This window comes from Bactrocera oleae, chromosome 3, assembly GCF_042242935.1.
Source record: "Bactrocera oleae isolate idBacOlea1 chromosome 3, idBacOlea1, whole genome shotgun sequence".
Lineage (NCBI taxonomy): Eukaryota > Metazoa > Arthropoda > Insecta > Diptera > Tephritidae > Bactrocera > Bactrocera oleae.
In genome coordinates, this window is record NC_091537.1 from 61,445,037 (window position 1) to 61,468,449 (window position 23,413).

The following is a 23,413-nucleotide window of genomic DNA, read 5'->3' on the forward strand; positions in this document are numbered from 1 at the left end:
GTTAATAGCATATAGTAATGCCAAAAAATAAAATCGGGTCAATAATTTCCTTATCTCCCATGGCTTTATACCGTATATGCTCCTCCATATTGGTTTTAGGTAAGATATCTTAGCCAAATTTACTACAACTATAAGTATTCTAACAAACCTTATACGCCTAAAAGTATTTCGCCGGCTTTGATCCTTGCCAGTTGCTAGAGTATAAAATGTTGGGTTATTTAGTCCTTTCTTACTTGTTTCTTATTAGTATTAGAAATAAAAGATTTGTCTAGTAAAAATTTATTTGATTTAATTTTTATTCTTGTTCTTATGGTAAAGTTATAAATTAATTATTTAATTGATTTATACAAATAAACGGATTATTTTAGTGTAATATCGATGTTGATATATTTCTGTACATATGTAAATATAGCTGCTGCATAAGAACTTTCCATGAACTAAAATTAAAATATGTACCCTAATTGACCCAACTCAGAATGAATCCTTTCATTATCAATCAATTTGTCCAACCATAGTTGATAAGGATAATCATTGTGCACACCACCATACCTTTAAATATTAAAAACAAAATAGATACATAAGCATGTAGTATATAAAAAAGCTATATTAATAGAATTATATATATATACATACGTATGTACATATGTATGTAGGCTGGCATCTATAACTTATACAACTTATATAAAACTGAAAAGTGTACATAGACAAACCAACAGCGCCGGCCGCTATAGCTTTTAAAACTAGTATTTCTACTGGATCTAAACTTTTCATTTTGTATTTTACAATAAAGGGAACTAAGTATAAGTTGTTCTAAACTACATTAAAACATTCAGGATCCTTCTCCATTCTTTATTTTGTACATTATCTTTACCAAATTTTGAAATAGGAGTATCAAAAGCCGATAAGGATTGTTACCTTTTAGGCAAGTGATCTGGACTTATGTGCTTATGAAGTGACTTCATATCCGACCCATGTATGAACAAACGCTCTTTCATTGCAGAATTTAAGAATGGTTTAAACATGTTGTAAGCTGCATTGAATACCCAATTTTGATTCACAATATGCAAAGCTGTAGTACGCACAGGCATTGAGGTCTGGAAAAAATTATATATTTTATTTATATACAAGTATGTATATAGTATACCATTTTAAAAGGTTTCTGCTTATTTCAGTTTTTCTTACCACCAACAAGGCAATCATTTTTTGTGCCACGCTTGGACTTAAATGAAGTATATGATTGAAACTCAGATCCTTTAAGTCAAATATGCCCACGCCGCCTATAACCTGGGCTATCGGTTCTAGAGACCCCAATTCCAGTAGAATTATAGTGGCACGAAAGATATGATCCACACTGATTTTTCCCGGTTTCCATACACCAAAACGATAGATTAAAATACGATGTCCAGTTTGGTCTCTATAAGGTGTTACTGATATAATATCCTCATCACCTAAGCTTTTCAATTCCAAAGGTCGAACATTTTCAAAGTACGATTTATTCTGTTCCCGAAATTTGAAATAATTGACCATCTAAATATATACATGTGTGTACATGTAAAAAAATTAAGAAAAGCGAAAAGTAATTACAAATAGAATATATTTAAGTATACTGATGTTTTAAGAAACATTGAAAAGAAAAAACATTTAAAACCTTAATTGGATTAACGAGCCTAATGTAAATTTTGTGTTCTATGTTGGGTATAAGGGTATAAAAATATCTTTATCTTGATTTTGATCGATCAGTTAGGATCACAGCTATATGCTATAGTGGTTCGATATGAACAATTTGTTCGGAGATTGTACCGCTGTCTTGGACAATAATTCATGTCAAATTTCGTGAAGATATCCTGTCAAGTAAACACGTTCTCCATACATGAACTTTATTTTGATCATATTTATAAAAATAATACTGTCTCCGACGTTTCCTTCTGGGTGTTACACACTTCGGGGCAAACTTATAATTAAACAGGGTATATGTTTATGATATAAATATAACTTCAAGTAAAATGAAACGTAAACTAGTAAAAGAGGGCTATCTTCGGATGTAACCAAACATTATACTCTTGCAATATGCAAAGATAAGAGGCGGGGAAATACTTTATATTATATAATGTGATATAAATTCAAACAAAGAGGATAAACCATATAATTTTTATGAAAAATTGAACACTTATTGTAATTTCACTAAAATATCAGACGTATTGCCCACCTTAAAAGGTTTAAACTCAGGTGGAAAGTCGGAAGTCATTATAAAGGGGCTAAAGATGTCTGGACTGATTGCATTAACTCTTGGTATTGCTCATGTATATTCGAAAATATGTTCCACGCAACTTTGTTAAGATAACTCACCTACTGACCGACATGACCGGAGTTGTAGTATGTTGGCTGTCGTGTTCGTAGACCAATTTCACTTGTTTTCGGTATTAAACTATAGTTTATCTAATAGTACACGTTCACTCAATTTTGATAAGATATCTTTCATATTGAGCAATATATACGTTATAAAGTCAATCAGACGTTTGAAATATTTATATTAGGTGTATGGGGGCTAGGGGAAGTATTCACCCGGGTTTTACCTTATAGGATACACTGCCATTAAAAAGAGATTCTTTCTTCATTTCATTAAGGTAGCTCTCATATTTACCGATATATGCAGTAAAAAGTCAACCAGAAGTTTGAAATCTTTATATTAGGTATATGGAGGGCTAGGGAAAGTATTATTTCCCTGTTGCTGTTGTCATAAAGAGCTTATCTTTGAATTTCAATAATACTTCTCATATATTAGAGCCTGCAATCTAAATTACCAACGAAAAGTTGAAAAGCCTGACTTTGTCCTCATTTAGGAGCCTTGGGTTAGTGGAGGTCATATTTCCGGAATGAGTACACCGAATTCCAAATTATACATGGTTAATGGCAAAGTAAGGAAGACAAGTCCAAACTGGACTAGTAAAAGTACCACAATCGGCATCCGACTACCAAATCCCTGCAGTGTCTTTCAAGCGGAGATCACAGCAATTAAAGAAACCCTTCTAGTATTATTCATTTGCAAATCTCCAACTTATTTTGATACTCTCGCAACATGTTGCTACAGAGTAAAATATCTTTGTTCACCTAACGATTGTTTGTGTCACCTAAAACTAATCGAGTTAGATATAGGGATATATATGTATATATAAATGATCAGGATGAAGAGACGAGCTGAAATCCGCGTGACTGTCTGCCCGTCCGTCCGTCCGTTCGTCTGTGCAAGCTGTAACTTGATCAAAAATTGAGATATCTTTATGAAACTTGATACACATGTTTCTTGGTACGGTAAGACGGTAAGTATTGCAGATGGGCGTAATCGAACCACTGCCACTCCCCCAAACGTCAGTAATCTAAAACTAATAAATTGCCACAACTAAGCTCAAAAATAAGATTCAATACTGTTAATTGGTATACAGATTCACATTAGGTAGGGTCATCTGCAGTTAAACCCCCTAATAGCTCATATCTCCTGAACCGCTAAAGCTATAATAACAAAATTCAGTAAGAATACATTTTTTTAGCCCCTCTATCGACGGTGTGAAAATGGGTGTAATCGGGTTACAACCCCGCCCACTCCCCATATAACGGTACTGTTGAAAACTACTAAAAGCTAAATCAAGCACTAAACACGCCAGAATCATTAAATTGTACCTCTGGGATGGTATGAGATGACTTTATAGGAACCGCGTTCAAAATTAGACAGTGGGCGTGGCACTGCCGATATTTAGGGGAAAACCCATATCTTGGGATCTGCCGATTTCAATCAAACTTGGTACATAACATTCTTCTCATATTTCTATATTATAGTGCGAAAATGCCACGCCAATTTCCCATATAACACCATTTTAAATTCCATCTGATTCTTTCACTTTCCACTATGCAAATTAAGCAACAATAATTGGATCAAGGTACAAATTTGGGTGAATAATAACGTTTAAAGTATGCCATCATGCGACCTAAAATTCTCTAAATCGAACCAAAACTGTTCAAGCCCCTAGGCACTGAATATGTGGACCCCAGCGCCTATAGTTGACCTTTTACCGAAAATATCGGTCAATGTGTAAGATATATAATTGAAATGCATATAAAAAATAAATAAATGAAATTATCGATAATACTTGTAGTATGTTTTTGTGTCCAAAATGGGTTGAATCGGATCAATACTTCCTTTAATATAAAATTTTGCCAACACCTGAAGTAATCTCGCGGGCTTTGATCCTGTTAAGTTGTGAGAGTATAAAATGTTCGGTTACACCCGAATTTAGAACTTGTTTTTTTTTTATATATTTTAAGGAGCAATTTACGTATAAAAAAGCGTTAAGTGTTAGTATATGTTTCTAGACAAACAGGTATATACATATATAATATAAGTTCCTATTCAAAAAGTTTAATATCATAATTTTGCTTACAAATACAAATTTGTGTCTTAAATGTAAAAGTTTCTTAATGTAACTTATAAAAATAAGGATATATGCTATCGAACAAATATTTAAAACTATTAAAGGATAATTAACTTAAAATTTAAGTTGCGGCTCTGACAAGATCCAGATCAGTTCCATAATCGAGGAACGTGTCTTTTTTCATTGCAATCGCATATGGCCTGTTTTAAAAACTACAATTTAGAAATCGTTTTTGGACATTTGATACTTCTCCTTAAAATAAATTATTTCGTTTCAGTTTTTCAACTAATATATTTATGTATTTACATAGATTGTAGTCTTTGGTGATCGTGATGTGAATTACAGACAATTCGGATGAAAATGATGTGCATTAAGCAAATACTAACTATTTTTTCTTGTATTTTCTTGTATTTATTAACTAATTTTGTATTGTTACCATTAGGCAAGAAAATCATATTAGAAATGGTGCGAAATTGGCTGTGGTTACCAAGTTTTTACAGCAATAACAATAATTGGTTTATTTTTTTTTTACAACGCTTTGAATTAACTTGGATATTATCTTATCCAAATTTATTGTTGGTTTATATCTGATACGAGAATAACATAGCTTTTTAGATAAATATCTTCAAAGTTTTACAATTTGAAAAAAATCCAAATCAGTATTCTTTAAAAATTACAAATAAAAGCTATTCTGAAATTGAACGTCATCCAAAAAGCTAAAATTGGAAGCTAAGTGAAAAATAAGAATATAATAAATATTGATCAATGTTTACTTCTTAGAAGTGAGCGGAGTTTAAGTTGTCAATAAAATTAACTTAAAGAATAATGGAAAAGTAAGTTACAGTTTCCATTATTGTAAAAAACTTTCTTTTTGTCAAAAACTCGTAGCGTTTAATTAATGTTTTGAATTTTTTGGTCTAAGTTCTTTTCTAAAGTGAAACTTTTTAACCAATTGTCATTTAGACAATTTTTTACATCAAAAATCTGTTTTTCGTTATTTTTTGGAATGAAGAAAAACCTGTACTTCACTTATATGTCGCAGGGACCATTGGAATATATTATTAATATTATTTACCAATTGATAACTGCTCTCAATATGCCAAAATCGTGCACGTAGAAATTTCTGCAAGTAGTCATCATCCGTTCGGTGAGGTTTGCAGCCATCATGTTCTTAAAACGATTGAGAAAATCAGTATAAAGTTTTAAACGTTTAAAATACATACCCAATATAAATTTACGGAAATCATCTATAACCTGGAGTTTCGTATTTTCACATTCGCCCAGTTCTGCAGCGATATTTTTAAATTCCTCTGGTAATTCGGGGTCGAGGTCTAAATCGTGCTTTATTTCAACGTACGGCATTTTTTATGAATTCTGAAAGACATTATTTCTTTAAATATTTTTTATTTAAGCTCTAGCATTAATCACAAAACGCGATGTGTTTAATACGATTGCAGAGAAATGAGATGAATAAAAAATCGATGCGCATACCTATTTAGATTTGTCTTTTCAATTTCAATTATATGATAAAATTTATAATTATGAAAAGCCTTGTGAATTAAAAAGGAGAATTACTGGCAAAAACTCCAGATTTATAATAAAATAAACACTTAACATTCAAATTTTCCAAATTTTGCATGCGCGTTGCGTAAGCGCTATGCTTATTGAACAGAGGATAATACCTATAATAATAAAACTATGGCTAAAGCGGCCACGTTTCCACTTTTGTGGTAGCTTAGGTCCTAAGGGTGAAGGAGCCTAAACTAAAACTCATTAAACTTAATTTTTTTATTAAAATATTTCAAGGAATATGCGAGCTTATATGTATGTATATATGTATGTTTGTCGACAAAGTCGTCATTTCGTTTTTTCATTAAAACAATATCCGCGCGAACTCGCCTTTACTTCCATAGCATGCTACGAGGGCTGCTATATATCTTTCTGGCCTAATAATGAAAATACGAATATTTATCAACGAAAATGTTTTTTTTGTCGGTCGATTGCTGATTTGTTTCGGGCTCATACGCATAGATCCATGATTCGTCACCTGTGACGATCTTATAAACGTCTTTCGAAGCACCGCGATCGTATTTTTTCAGCATTTCTTTACACAAATTCACACGAGCGATTGTCAAATTGTGCGGGATCCAACGAGAACAAACATTTTTTACGGCCAGGTGTTCATGCAATATCGAATGTATGCTGGTGGGAGAAATGCATAGGCATGCCTCTATCTGAAGGTATGTTACATGACGGTCTTGCATTATCAGTTCACGTACTGCATCGATGTTTTCTGGCACAACGGATGTTTTTGGACGACCTTCACGGAATTCGTCTTTGAGCGAGCATCGGCCACGATTGAATTCATTGTACCAGTTTTTCACAGTGCTATAGGATGGTGCTTCATAGCCATCCAAAGATTTTAGTTCATCGATGCACTCTTGTCGTGATAATCCACGTCGAAAGTTGTGAAAAATGATCGCACTAAAATGTTCACGAGTTAATTCCATTTTTTGGCCGAGATGAATTTTTTAATTCCCTGTAAATAAAACAATTCACGATTAAATGACAAAACGTGCTGAGTGATGTTATGCTAAAAAATGTCAAACTTTCCAATGGAAATGTCAGATTGCACCTGGCAACACTTAGTGTTGCCTAGGCCAGCCAGCTATATAGCAGCCCTCGTACCATGCATAGAGGCGTTTCAACTTAGGATTCCTATTCTATTATTATGTTGCATAAATTGTATTGAAATATAATGATGCATTAATGACTTACTTTCGTATTTAAATGTTTTTAAAATTAATTCGTTTAATAAAAAAAAATATCTGAAACAAGTAAGGAAGGGCTAAGTTCGGATGTAACCGAACATTTTATACTCTCGCAAAGTTAAATGATATATTCGTTTGAGACTTCTTTATATATTTTAATAATTAGAAGTAGAAACTGTTGCCTTAGTTATTTACTTTTCACTCACAGTGAAAATAATTAGAGCAATTTGTAAACTAAATTTACTAAAACTATGAGAAATCGTTCTTGTGCTTTTTGTATACGCTTATAATTGATTTTATATAGAATGCATTACAACTGTATTGAGAAGTATGAAAAGAAATCGTTTTTGAACAATGAATAACATTTTTTATTTATTATATCGATATTATTATACATGTTTAGCTTAAAAATAATAAATATTAACAACTTTAAAAATTATATAATATTATTATATTAATTTGTATATAATATTTACAATATTAAACATAAATTTTTGTATAGATTCTTATACATATATCCAAATTATATTTCTTTTTTCCTTATACTATTTAATTTCTATCATATATTTATACAATAATGTCATATATAATAACAAATTATATATATAATTTAAATTTTCTTAATTAGATTATTTACATATTTTTCTTAAAATTGTCTTAAAAACTACTGTCAAAATTCCTATACCATTCCAATTCGATTATATTATATTTGGAAAAAAAAAATGAAGAACTATTGCACTAAGTCTGAGATCTTTAGTTCGAAATAGAGACACATATACTGTCATGATAGCTGTGTACTGTTTCAAAAGTAATTGCATTTACACGGGAAGGATCCATGTTTGAAAATGCCCAATCAATTTGTATACCGGCAGGTGTAGTTGAATATTCGAAGTATTGTAGTTGAAGTTTTTTTCTTAGAGCAGATTTCTTATTGCAGTCCCTGTAGACATTAAACAAATGTTAAAATCTCCAACAATTAGCACATTTTGATTGCCTAACTCAGAGGTACGGACTTCCTGAAGTTCTACAAATAATTGTCTGACAGAGAAAGCTGAATTACTATATAGAACCAGAATATTAATATTGAAACATTTAAACAAAACCGCTTCTAAAACTTTGCGGCCTGAATAAATTTTCTTTACAGCCTTTGATTCTATAGAGCAAGCAATACTATGTTTTGCATATATTATATTACAATGTCCCGTTTATTTCTGTTGGTTGTTTCCGTGCTATCTATCCTCAGCTCGTTAATTGGAGTAAATCCTGGTATATCAAAACTTTCGCAAGGATAACTCCAAGTTTCTACAAAACAAAAAATATCTGAAGATAGCATCAAACAGTCGCTTTTTATATCATTAATGTGAGCGTGAAGACTCTGAACATTATGGAATAAAATTTGATGTCCTGATGTTCGGGAAATCATAAAATTGAAACTTGTTGTCAAAGCTTTATTTGTGTTCAATTCCCTCAGTTCCCTAAATTCGGGATCCGATTCAGAAAATTTGTTAGGAGGAATAAAATTTCCTATGATAAATAGACCTTCTGCAGAAGTAGCTCGACTACAAGCGACATATATTGAAGCTCTAGGCATTCTGGGTCGAGTATGAACTACAACTTTATTATATGTGGCACCCTGACTTTTATGAATAGTTATTCCCTCAGCCGGAACAACTGGAAACTGATTTCTTTCAATTGAAATGTGTTCATTTCTTTTATATTGAACAGATTTTAGAACTTTTTCAATTGGTATCCAAGAACTTTCTAGAGGATGAGGCTTTTTTGATCGTGCTATCAAACCAACAGAAGGTTCCAAAAATTTAATCCACAGAATTGTTGGAAAAGAACAATGGAAATCAATTTGCATAAGTTGTCCAGCTGCCCCATTGACCAAGCCATCACACGTGTTTATGTTCACTGTAATCATATATTTGGCGGAGGTTTTTAGTGTCAATTCATAGGGCAGTCCCTGCGTTTCAGAAGTTTTGAAAAGTTTAACTCTTTCCAAAATATTATCATTTTCATTTATACCAATTCTTTTAACTTTGCAGTTGAAAGGAAAGCTTCTGTTGGGACTCGACTGAGCTTAAGGGCATTGAAATTATTTGTCTCTTCATTGGACCAAAATAAATGTGTGGCATCATCGGGAACTTCTTCGAAATTAACTACTCGAGTTTCAATGAGTGATATGTCCTTATTTGTCATAGTACCAGATGCCATATGATTTAATGCAATTGCAAAGGCCTGATCCTCCCGTTGTCTAATTATCTCTGTTAATTCAAAGTATTTAAATAACTCCCACAATAGAGAACCAACTAAAGTGCTGTATGCATCATTGGGATTAGGAGAGAATATCCACCTATCTCCAACAGGTGAGAGTTGCTTCAAATCACCAAACACTATGATCGGTATACCACCGAAGGGGCTGTCTATTTTGAAAATTTGTTTTGTGAATCTCGCATGAACAGAGCTAAACATACGAGCACCTACCATCGATATTTCATCAATTATAATTAATTTTAAATCGATAAGTCTGGAATACAATGAATTCACTGTGTCATTGCTAAGTGGCCTAAACTGTCTATTCAACTGATTAAGAGGTAAAGAGAATATTGAAAGAAGGGTCATTCCACCTATTCCGAATGCTGCTTTACCCGTAGGTACGCAAAGAAAAACTTTTAAGGAACTTGGATTGGATCCAGGTGTAAAATTGTAACGATGGTTAAGAGCTTGATATATTGCAGATATCAAACGACTCTTTCCTACACCTGCACCGCCCCCTATGAACTCATAAAATGGGAGATTTGTTTATAGGTGGTGCATCAAATGTGTCAAATAGGTTCTTTGCTTAGTATTTAGACTTTGAACTAAAGAAAATAATTCCTCAACTGGAATTAAAGGGGGTAGTTTAATAAGTCTAATATTGCAATCAGATTCAGTGTCATTATCTGTTGAATCTTCGCCATGCAAGTCCAGCAAATTTATATTTGGGTTTATTTCTGGAAGTGCCAACACTCTGAACTCATTTTCCACGATAGGTAGTTCATTTTGAGCACCTTCGTCCAAGTCTATTTCATTATAAAGACTTTCTAGAACATTTTCAAGTTCTCTTTGCTCAAAAACATCATATTTTCTTTGATTTTCCTCAATTATAATACGATGTGTTATGCAAGTCTGCTCATTATCGTTTTCAATGAGATCTTGCTGTTCATTTCGCCAAGGATAGTAACGCATTAACATTTCGCGGAAATACTCAACTCTGGCCAAATCTGGGTTAAACCTTCTATACCGAATAATACAAGGTTTGGTACGTTTTTTCACAAAACCGCTACCGTCTTTAAGAGGCATGACAACCCCGCTTTCTGGTAAATTATCGTCTTCCCTCTCTTCTTCTTTATGATCACTATCTAGTGCTCTTCTACTAGATTTCAAATATTTATACCTAAATGCAAAATCAGCTAAACAAAGAGCTTCTAACTGATCGGATTTTTTACCATAACGGTCTAAAATACCGGCTACAAATATTTCAGTCGAACCTGAAGGAAGGTTCTGAAGTTCCTCTCTAGGTTTTACCATTCGAACACGTTCCTCAGGTCGAGAGGTATTTATAAATATTTCTGCATTACTTACTTCCGAAAGATGGAGCCCAATCCAGCAATATACTGCTTCTTGTGCAGATATTTCTGTGCCTGATATAAATTTGTGACCTATATGTTTAAGTTTTTGCTTAATAGTATAATTTCCAGCATTTACCTCTGATATAGCTTCATTTAAGAGCCTAAAAATTCCCCTGTTAGACTTGTTAATATAATTAATTATATACGAACAGCAAGCATATGCATCCAGTATGTATCGGATATCCATATTTGCTCTATGGAGTTCCAAAATCAGAAGATTATAAGTGTTTATAAAACGATCCTGTAATTTTCTTTTTAGAAAAATTTTGGGTTTTGTTAAACTTGACCTAAGGGCTAACAAATAGTCATCAAAAGACATATTTATTCTACTATCAGACAGGAAGTGTTCAAAATCGTTTAAATTAGAAATGTCTTCTGTAGTCATATTTGAATTTAAAACGTTTTGAATTTTGAAAAAGTTTTCCTTGTGTCTTTCTGAATTTAGACTTGTTTCTGTAAGAGGTAACAGTATTTGCGTTGAAGGCATTGGTGGATATGGTATGCCAAAACGACAAAACTGTTGTCCTCTTATTTCCCTAGTACAAGACCGACTGTGGTTATGCTTTTGATAACCCAAATAATTTTCTAAGTGGCTGATCGAACCATCGGTAGAAATATAATTGTCAATAAAACTAATGATATCAGGGAATGTCTGAGGATCTTGAAGGTTAATCCTGGGAGCATTATTAAGCCAATACATGCCATGTACATGCGGGGACTCCACTCTCCAGTAGAAATTTGTAACAAAATGCTCTCCAAAAATGCCGGCGTTATCTTTAAAAAGCTTAAGAATTTGTCGATAGCGGTAGTCAAAATATCTAGCACAAGTAACCGCGTCTGACCGAATTAAGCGATATCTATCTTGGGTTGTTAAACTGTTGGCTTCCTCTTCCGAAATATCTTTAGAATCAACAGTTTTAGAGAGGATGACCAAAAGCTCAACCCATTGAGATTCTGCAGCCGATAAAGTGATAAAGAAGGTTGGAAGCCCAAATTGGCGAATCATAGCGATTGGCTTTTTCTTCTCAGCTTCCCAATGCGCAGGTAAGGATCTAACGCCTTTCAAAACCTTGTAACCATCAAGTTAAATCAAGTTTTGAACAAAGTTTTCGTTTAATAGATTTTGGGCCGTAACTCGGTTGCGACCTGAAAACTTTCCAAGGCAAATGGATGTACTATTCTTAATTTGTAGCAGTTCTAATTTTTTGTAATCATAGAACAACTTTGGTATGGTACACGCTCTTCTATCAAAACGGCGAATTTCAGAACGTATTATCTTGCTATACGTTTCAGAGCATGTACGCTTCTGCCCAACGTATATTGTTCCAAATGACAATTCTTCTGAGTTATTATCTTGAATTATGTCAACTGGTCTTTGTCCTTCACTTGGCGCTATAACTTAACGGTTATGGTCTAAGTTTTCTACAGGAATATTGTCCAAAAGAGTTTCTTGACCGCCTGGAACGGAACTTCTTCTTGGTTATTAAATTCTGAAATCCAGTTTTCATTAATACGTATATTGTGCTCACGATACAGAGGGGTATTCACTAAGAATTGCAAAGCTTCCATGGTATCGATCATGTAATCATGATTGTATTCCAAACGCCTTCTTAAGTGAATTTGTATAACATGAGATGTCTTGGTAGAGATGTCACAATATTGTTAACAGAAGTTTGTATATTAACAACAGCAGCTTTGAGTAAACTCTGATCTTGATATCCTAACGGACGGATTGTCATAAAAGGCAATCTAGGCATTATGAGACGTTCTTCAATTGGGGTTAAACCTTTCAAACAATCCGGTATTTCAGGAAAGTCTAGACCGTTAGCTAAACATATTTTTGGAACGTTCTTTTTAACAATCGCATTTTTGCAAGCAGCACAAAAATTGTAATTTCCATCTTCTGAAGGAAATTTTTGCATTAAAAAGAAGGCGGATGCAGCATTCGGGTGACCTTGCGCAATAGTTTCGAAATTTAATTTGCGAACTTGGTGTGAAAACCATAAGCCGCCGCAGCAAATACGTATTTCAGTAGGGCCCTTATTTATATTTTGGAAATAAATGTTTTTGAAATCTGTTAAATTGCCACTATTAACAGTTTCTATAACATTATTTTCTCTCGTTAATCGGACTCGTTGGGACTGCCTTTGGTTTTCAATTTGTCTATTGAGTGGGTTATCTCTAAGAAGGCGAACTTGACCTTGTCTAAGACGTCTCTGATTCAAAATTTCTTCCCTCATACCCCTCCTACTAAGCTGTCGACGTTGTGTTTCTCTATCACGCTCCTCTCTCCTTATTTCAGGATTTTTTCTTGCATGTTCCCTTTGCATTTGATCACGAATGCGCTCTAAATTCCTATACTCAGTATTTCGTGCGCGAAGTTCTCTACGATCCCTAGTGTTCCTACTTTGTTCATCATAACGTACCTCAGGATTTTCTCGACGAGATCTATGACCTCGAGTATTTCTTATTTGCTCTTCAGAGCGAATTTGTGGATCTTGCCGCCTTGTTCTATGTTGAACAGTATTTGCAACTTGCTCAACAGATCGAACCTCGGGGTTTTCACGCCGAGACCTATGACCTCGATTATCTCTTATTTGCTCTTCAGAGCGAATTTGTGGATCTTGCCGCCTTGTTCTATGTTGAACAGTATTTGCAATTTGCTCAACAGATCGAACCTCGGGGTCTTCACGCCGAGACCTATGACCTCGAGTATCTCTTATTTGCTCTTCAGAGCGAATTTGGGGATTTTCCCGCCTGGTTCTATGTTGATTTGTATTGATAATTTGTTCGGACAGACGTACATCGGAATCTAATCTACGATTAGCGGGACTTACAGTATTTTGTGACTGCTCACTATCTCTATATAAAGAGTTTGCACGAAGAACTCTCATACGTCTTCTATTCTGAAGACGACTTAGTAATATAGATTTTATACTTAATCTAGGCATAATTAATTAATAATAAATGGATTAATATGTAAAATACTTATAGATAATACTTATATAACTCAGTCCGTCCGGGTGTTAAAAGTTGGGTCCTAGGTGCTGCTCTCTTTCACTGTAATTCCTTGTAAGTCCTTGCTATGACTCCTTTCCTGTTCCGTGTATAGGTACTGTGGTATACTGGTGCACATATGTATATGTGTTTGCTCGCCACTGTATATAATACGGTTTTGCTCGTCACTGTTTATAATAATACTAACACTATATAACTAATACACTAAAATTAGTTTGAATAAAGCACTTTGCTGGTAAAGACATCTGGTGAAACTGAAACTACAAACACAGTGTACTGATATTTATTATACTCTTGCAACATGTTGGTACAGCTTACGTACTTTTGTATACCTATATATTACTTAGCTATTCACTAACATAATAATACATAATATTTAGTTATATTTATATTTTAGAAATTAGTAGTTTATTTCATTGTATTGAAATTAAGTTCTCGGAAAACCCCTCCGTAAATTACTTTTGTTAAACGCTTTCTAAAACAGGGGGATCTATGGTACCTATTTTGAAGGATCTACCCATGAAGGCTAAATTAACAATAACTTACATATAATTAAGTATGGTATACACATATGTAGAGCAGGTATGTAGATTTTCTTCTTTCTGTCTTAATATCTAAACCTTTCATAAGCTGCCAACGGCGCTAGGTAAAAATGTAATTTTCTTGAGTTTACAGTTTACCTCATGACCTGAAACTGAAATAATAGACAGTTGACCGATGGTCGCAGTTTTTCTATAACCACATCAAAAGGGTCTTTAGTCCTTTTGATACTACATTACTAATATTTATTTCATGCAATTTTTTCTATAAAGATTTTTTTGATAGACTTGTTAATATAATTAATTATATACGAACAGCAAGCATATGCATCCAGTATGTATCGGATATCCATATTTGCTCTATGGAGTTCCAAAATCAGAAGATTATAAGTGTTTATAAAACGATCCTGTAATTTTCTTTTTAGAAAAATTTTGGGTTTTGTTAAACTTGACCTAAGGGCTAACAAATAGTCATCAAAAGACATATTTATTCTACTATCAGACAGGAAGTGTTCAAAATCGTTTAAATTAGAAATGTCTTCTGTAGTCATATTTGAATTTAAAACGTTTTGAATTTTGAAAAAGTTTTCCTTGTGTCTTTCTGAATTTAGACTTGTTTCTGTAAGAGGTAACAGTATTTGCGTTGAAGGCATTGGTGGATATGGTATGCCAAAACGACAAAACTGTTGTCCTCTTATTTCCCTAGTACAAGACCGACTGTGGTTATGCTTTTGATAACCCAAATAATTTTCTAAGTGGCTGATCGAACCATCGGTAGAAATATAATTGTCAATAAAACTAATGATATCAGGGAATGTCTGAGGATCTTGAAGGTTAATCCTGGGAGCATTATTAAGCCAATACATGCCATGTACATGCGGGGACTCCACTCTCCAGTAGAAATTTGTAACAAAATGCTCTCCAAAAATGCTGGCGTTATCTTTAAAAAGCTTAAGAATTTGTCGATAGCGGTAGTCAAAATATCTAGCACAAGTAACCGCGTCTGACCGAATTAAGCGATATCTATCTTGGGTTGTTAAACTGTTGGCTTCCTCTTCCGAAATATCTTTAGAATCAACAGTTTTAGAGAGGATGACCAAAAGCTCAACCCATTGAGATTCTGCAGCCGATAAAGTGATAAAGAAGGTTGGAAGCCCAAATTGGCGAATCATAGCGATTGGCTTTTTCTTCTCAGCTTCCCAATGCGCAGGTAAGGATCTAACGCCTTTCAAAACCTTGTAACCATCATCGTGTTAAATCAAGTTTTGAACAAAGTTTTCGTTTAATAGATTTTGGGCCGTAACTCGGTTGCGACCTGAAAACTTTCCAAGGCAAATGGATGTACTATTCTTAATTTGTAGCAGTTCTAATTTTTTGTAATCATAGAACAACTTTGGTATGGTACACGCTCTTCTATCAAAACGGCGAATTTCAGAACGTATTATCTTGCTATACGTTTCAGAGCATGTACGCTTCTGCCCAACGTATATTGTTCCAAATGACAATTCTTCTGAGTTATTATCTTGAATTATGTCAACTGGTCTTTGTCCTTCACTTGGCGCTATAACTTAACGGTTATGGTCTAAGTTTTCTACAGGAATATTGTCCAAAAGAGTTTCTTGACCGCCTGGAACGGAACTTCTTCTTGGTTATTAAATTCTGAAATCCAGTTTTCATTAATACGTATATTGTGCTCACGATACAGAGGGGTATTCACTAAGAATTGCAAAGCTTCCATGGTATCGATCATGTAATCATGATTGTATTCCAAACGCCTTCTTAAGTGAATTTGTATAACATGAGATGTCTTGGTAGAGATGTCACAATATTGTTAACAGAAGTTTGTATATTAACAACAGCAGTAAACTCTGATCTTGATATCCTAACGGACGGATTGTCATAAAAGGCAATCTAGGCATTATGAGACGTTCTTCAATTGGGGTTAAACCTTTCAAACAATCCGGTATTTCAGGAAAGTCTAGACCGTTAGCTAAACATATTTTTGGAACGTTCTTTTTAACAATCGCATTTTTGCAAGCAGCACAAAAATTGTAATTTCCATCTTCTGAAGGAAATTTTTGCATTAAAAAGAAGGCGGATGCAGCATTCGGGTGACCTTGCGCAATAGTTTCGAAATTTAATTTGCGAACTTGGTGTGAAAACCATAAGCCGCCGCAGCAAATACGTATTTCAGTAGGGCCCTTATTTATATTTTGGAAATAAATGTTTTTGAAATCTGTTAAATTGCCACTATTAACAGTTTCTATAACATTATTTTCTCTCGTTAATCGGACTCGTTGGGACTGCCTTTGGTTTTCAATTTGTCTATTGAGTGGGTTATCTCTAAGAAGGCGAACTTGACCTTGTCTAAGACGTCTCTGATTCAAAATTTCTTCCCTCATACCCCTCCTACTAAGCTGTCGACGTTGTGTTTCTCTATCACGCTCCTCTCTCCTTATTTCAGGATTTTTTCTTGCATGTTCCCTTTGCATTTGATCACGAATGCGCTCTAAATTCCTATACTCAGGATTTCGTGCGCGAAGTTCTCTACGATCCCTAGTGTTCCTACTTTGTTCATCATAACGTACCTCAGGATTTTCTCGACGAGATCTATGACCTCGAGTATTTCTTATTTGCTCTTCAGAGCGAATTTGTGGATCTTGCCGCCTTGTTCTATGTTGAACAGTATTTGCAACTTGCTCAACAGATCGAACCTCGGGGTTTTCACGCCGAGACCTATGACCTCGATTATCTCTTATTTGCTCTTCAGAGCGAATTTGTGGATCTTGCCGCCTTGTTCTATGTTGAACAGTATTTGCAATTTGCTCAACAGATCGAACCTCGGGGTCTTCACGCCGAGACCTATGACCTCGAGTATCTCTTATTTGCTCTTCAGAGCGAATTTGGGGATTTTCCCGCCTGGTTCTATGTTGATTTGTATTGATAATTTGTTCGGACAGACGTACATCGGAATCTAATCTACGATTAGCGGGACTTACAGTATTTTGTGACTGCTCACTATCTCTATATAAAGAGTTTGCACGAAGAACTCTCATACGTCTTCTATTCTGAAGACGACTTAGTAATATAGATTTTATACTTAATCTAGGCATAATTAATTAATAATAAATGGATTAATATGTAAAATACTTATAGATAATACTTATATAACTCAGTCCGTCCGGGTGTTAAAAGTTGGGTCCTAGGTGCTGCTCTCTTTCACTGTAATTCCTTGTAAGTCCTTGCTATGACTCCTTTCCTGTTCCGTGTATAGGTACTGTGGTATACTGGTGCACATATGTATATGTGTTTGCTCGCCACTGTATATAATACGGTTTTGCTCGTCACTGTTTATAATAATACTTTAAACACTATATAACTAATACACTAAAATTAGTTTGAATAAAGCACTTTGCTGGTAAAGACATCTGGTGAAACTGAAACTACAAACACAGTGTACTGATATTTATTATACTCTTGCAACATGTTGGTACAGCTTACGTACTTTTGTATACCTATATATTACTTAGCTATTCACTAACATAATAATACATAATATTTAGTTATATTTATATTTTAGAAATTAGTAGTTTATTTCATTGTATTGAAATTAAGTTCTCGGAAAACCCCTCCGTAAATTACTTTTGTTAAACGCTTTCTAAAACAGGGGGATCTATGGTACCTATTTTGAAGGATCTACCCATGAAGGCTAAATTAACAATAACTTACATATAATTAAGTATGGTATACACATATGTAGAGCAGGTATGTAGATTTTCTTCTTTCTGTCTTAATATCTAAACCTTTCATAAGCTGCCAACGGCGCTAGGTAAAAATGTAATTTTCTTGAGTTTACAGTTCACCTCATGACCTGAAACTGAAATAATAGACAGTTGACCGATGGTCGCAGTTTTTCTATAACCACATCAAAAGGGTCTTTAGTCCTTTTGATACCACATTACTAATATTTATTTCATGCAATTTTTTCTATAAAGATTTTTTTGCTCTATACAAAATCCAGCACTCTAAGAAACTTGTTTAGCATTATTGACTGGTATATTTTATAAGTTCAACATGATGGCGGAGAAAATATACCTAACCACTGATTATCACCATATATTAAAAGAAATGTATGTATATAGAAGTGATGCAAACAACTCTCTCTCTTAGGGTTATAAGGTTTAAACAAAGTCTAGACCAATTTCATTCATATGCAGCGATATACATTATTTTTAAGAAAAACTGTCCATTTAATTTCATTAAATTATCAAATTGACGAAAAAAATTATACCATAAGTAGTACATGTGAGCTGGGAAAATCAAAGACCAGAAAATTCCTCCAAACCGTATATTAAAAAATGTTGAATTAAACATCCATTATTAAATGATATCGTGATTAAATTACAATCAAATTTGGTGTCTTCTTGACTTATATTAAAGGCCATAAACTTAGTCTCAGTTTTATTGCTTGAAGTGAGATATACATAAGTATGAATGTGATATTAACTCCACCAAAGAGGCTAAATTTTATATTATAAGCTTAGGTGGCAAACGTCAATCAGAGAATCGGAATTCATTATATGAAGGTGTGAGGTTTAGACTTAGTATATACTAATTTCATTCTAATTCAGCGTCAAACCACATAATTTTTAAGAAATCTTTTCCACTTAATTTCGTTAAAACATCACGTTGATCAACCGGAACGGTGTAAAGTCAGGTGGAAAGACGGAAATAATTTATATATATTGGGGGTAGAGAAATATATTAATTTTGACATTGCTCAGCTATACTCGAGAACATATTTTGAAGCAATTTTATATAAAAAAAAAATATTAATACTCACTGACCGACATATTCGGCATAAAACTGATTAGAATAACGAAAAGCATTACAAGTATTATATGGAATTTGAGGGCAGTATTAACCCGATTTTATGAATTTTTTCCAATACCACATACTACTAACATGTCACAGACTAATAAAATGCTCCCACTGTTTCATTAAGGTACCTCACATACTAATTTCATTCTAATTCAGCGTCAAACCACATAATTTTTAAGAAATCTTTTCCACTTTATTCGTTAAAATATCACGTTGATCAACCGGAACGGTTTAAAGTCAGGTGGAAAGACGGAAATCATATATATAATATATTGAGGATAGAGAAATATATTAATTTTGACATTGCTCAGCTATACTCGAGAACATATTTTGAAGCAATTTTATATATAAAAAAAAAATATTAATACTCACTGACCGACATATTCGGCATAAAACTGGTTAGAATAACGTAAAGCATTATAAGTATTATATGGAATTTGAGGCAATACCACATACTACTAACATGCCACAGACTAATAAAATGCCCCCACTGTTTCATTAAGGTACCTCACATACCATCACCAATCAAATGGAGTAAAGTCAGACGAATGTTCGAAAATCCTGATATTAGTTACCTGGGGGTTAAGGAAAATTTTCACCCGATTTGATCTTGTTATGAGTAAAACACGCTCTCTCATTTTCATTGAGATAACTCACATATGCGGTATAAAGTCACGCGGAAGTTCAAAAATATTCATATTAGATATATGAGGGCTACAAGAACTATTGATCCGATTCAAACCATTTTTGAAACAAAGACATACTATTATCGATAGTTTCATTTATTTATTCTATTATATGAATTTTAATTATATATCTTACACAATGGCCGATATTTACGGTAAAAAGTCAACTATAGGTACTGGGGTCCACATATTCAGTATCTAGGGGCTTGAACAGTTTTGGTTCGATTTAGAGAATTTTTGGTCACAAGGTGGCATACTTTAAATGTATTACTCAAGCAAAGTTTTACGCCGATATAATCATTGTTGCTTGATTTGCCATATGGAATATGGAAAATAGGCATGTTTGTAATCCGATTTCGCCCATTTTCGCACCATAACATAGAAATATAAAAAGAATGTTATGTACCATATGTATTTGGTTGAAATCGGTTAAAAAGATCCCAAGATATGGGTTTTCACCTAAAAGTGGGCGGTGTCACGCCCACTGTCTAATTTTGAACGCGGTTCCTATAAAGTCATCTCATACCATCCCTGAGATAAAATTTAATGTCTCTGGCGTGTTTAGTGCTTGATTTATCGCGCTTTTAGTAGTTTTTAACAGTACCGTTACATGGGGAGTGGGTGGGGTTGTCACCCGATTTCACCCATTTTCACACCGTAGCTAGAGGTTCTAAACATATTTGCTTCCAGTGAATTTTGTTATTATAGCTTTAGTAGTTTAGGATATATGCACATTTAGCCTATTAGGACCACGCCCATTTAAAAAAAAATTTTAACTGCAGATGCCCCTCCTTAATGTGATCTCGTGTACCAAATAACAGTCTTGTATCTTATTGCGGAGCTTAGTTATGACAATTTATTTGTTTTTGATTAATGTCGTTTTTTGGGCGTGGCAGTGGTCCGATTACGCCCATCTGCAATACCAACCGTTTTACTGTTCCAAGAAACATGTGTACCAAGTTTCAGAAAGATATCTCAATTTTTACTCAAGTTACAGTCACCCGGATTTCAACTCGTCTCTTCATCCTGATCATTTATATATACATAACCCTATATCTTACTCGATTAGTTTTAGGTGATACAAACAACCGTTAGGTGAACAAAACTATTATATTCTGTAGCAACATGTTGCGAGAGTATAAAAATTATGTGGCAGTGCCCCCCTGACTTCTCCTTGCTTGCGGTCGTTCAAATTGCTTCTCGCAAAAAGCAAAAAGTGTAGACAAAAGTCATTGTTTGTGCGGAACAAGAAGAATGTGTGAAGTGTGTGATTATCACATTTGTGTAAATTCGCATAAATAAGGGAACATACAATAAACCTAAACATATAAACACATTATATATCCTCGAAATATTTTAATTATTTCAAGAATATGCTATTAAAGTGATAGAATTGAGATATGCTAAGATTTTAATTAATAAAATAAAAAAATTATATAAAATTTAAGATTCATGAGTTTTAGGATTTGAACGCAAGTGCTCGTATGCGGATTGAGCTCAACTCCTTCACGCTTAAGACCTAAGCCACCACAAAAGTGGAAACGCGGACGCTTTAGCCATAGTTTTATTATTATCCTCTGTTCAGTAAGCACAGCGCTTACGCAACGCGCATGAACAATAAAACATAAACAAAAACAAAAGAAACGGGCGCGGTCCCTCAAACATATACACATGAAAGTTTGTGCTTTAATTTTAAAAAAATACATACATATATAAAGCGATTTTAATGAACAGGAACAACTTAAAGCGTTTGCGAAACTAAAATAGGCGGGCGCGATCATAAAAACCAAAATTTAACACTCATAAGGAATTAGCCAGCTGAATGCCGAAGAGGACAGACACTGTAACAAAACGCAGAAGGCATAAAGGCAGCATATATACCTACATTCATACACCCTCCACAAAATATCCTACAGAATCAAAATGAGCGTATTCATTCCACTTTTATTTATTTTTGCGCATACTTGTATGTTTATCAAAAAGATACAATTTATCTTTATATAAACTTTAATATTATATGTATATGTATCCACATACATATTATATAACATGAATAACAAGAAATAATAATTTTTTGTTAATATACGCTTACCTTCGTATATTTACCCACACAAAATTCACCACAAAAAAATATATAAATAAAAGTAAACATACAAACATACATATATGCATACTTTAGTGCAAAAATATACATATAAACTTATTTATAATACGTACATACATTCGTATTTATTCTTTATACATATAATTGCAAACGCAATATATACCATATATATTAACAAGCGAAATTTTTAAAACTGTAATATATGGTACATACGTGACAAATACAAATTTGCACATTAAAATATTAACCTCTAGCCAAGATCGATTAACTGCCTGCGCATTATCAAATCTCTATTCTCGCTTTATTCGTACCACGAAAATAATACGCATATTTAATATATATGTATGTACATAAACACGGCATACATCTGCCTATGCTTATATACCTTGGGTCAGTTCGATTTGGAAATTTTATAAACGAATTGAAAAAATTACATATTATTTCAAAAATAAGTAGACGGTCAGTAAACAAATCAATTATTTAAAAAAAAAAATATTAACAATAAATAATTTATTAAAAAACAAAAAGCGGGGTTAAACAAAAAAAATTTCCAGCAGCATACTTAAAAAAATATGTATACATATATTGGTATATACAATTTTATATAATATTTTCAAAGTCCTCATAGGCAATTATCCGGCAATACCCCTTGTTCTTTGGCAAACAAAAACAAGCAGGATTGCATACAAAAACAAAAGCGCATTAATCTCTTCAACGAGCTCTCAATTGCATTAAAAACAAAACATACATACGCACAAACAATCCGTGCATACTTACATATGTACAAAGTGTATTGATCTCTTCAACGAGCTCTCAATTTCACGAGCATATAAATATATACATACAAGTCCGTGTATTAGGGTGTACCTATATACAAAACATTCGGATATAAGAAATATAAATAAGTTAAAAGTGCGGCTCTTAATAAATAAATTAATAAAATATAATTTACAATCGGGATAAATAATAAAAATATAAGCAATTAAATACAAAACGGTATAACTCATCCCATATCGCTACATTTAAATCAGTTTACACTGAGAAAATTTTAATTAACTTTGACACATAAGTAATAAATAACATAACAAAAATGGTTAATGACGACAAAAATCAAACTACACCTGCAGGAGCTACACGCTCAAAAAAGGTTGCCGAATTCATTTCCGAGAGTGACAGATTAATACGATACTGCAATCGATTTTCATCTTCATCGATTCAAGACATCTCTGAATCGCTATTAGGAATAAAAAAGCAAAATCTTAAAAATGTTTGGACTCGTCTCCAAGCGGCTCATGAAGCCATAGTAGAATCTGACG

The 23,413-nt window shown here is 33.5% G+C and overlaps 1 protein-coding gene across 4 annotated transcripts in view; it reads right to left on the reverse strand.

Moving 5' to 3' along the window:
* Window positions 1-278: 278 nt before the first annotated feature.
* Window positions 279-23,413, reverse strand: part of LOC106620468 (alpha-tocopherol transfer protein) — a 29,046-nt gene continuing 5,911 nt past the window's right edge. For 2 of the 4 annotated variants that reach the window (XM_070106721.1, XM_070106719.1), the window contains exons 2-7: window positions 22,875-22,964; window positions 5,648-5,798; window positions 5,500-5,594; window positions 1,183-1,527; window positions 916-1,094; window positions 279-549 (exon numbers count right to left, since the gene is read on the reverse strand). In XM_070106721.1, coding sequence (XP_069962822.1) covers window positions 444-549; window positions 916-1,094; window positions 1,183-1,527; window positions 5,500-5,594; window positions 5,648-5,786 — 864 coding nt within the window. In that variant the 5' untranslated portion in view covers window positions 5,787-5,798; window positions 22,875-22,964 and the 3' untranslated portion in view covers window positions 279-443. The remainder of the gene's footprint in view (window positions 550-915; window positions 1,095-1,182; window positions 1,528-5,499; window positions 5,595-5,647; window positions 5,799-22,874; window positions 22,965-23,413) is intronic. The other 2 variants (XM_070106722.1, XM_070106720.1) reach the window with 1 other exon arrangement.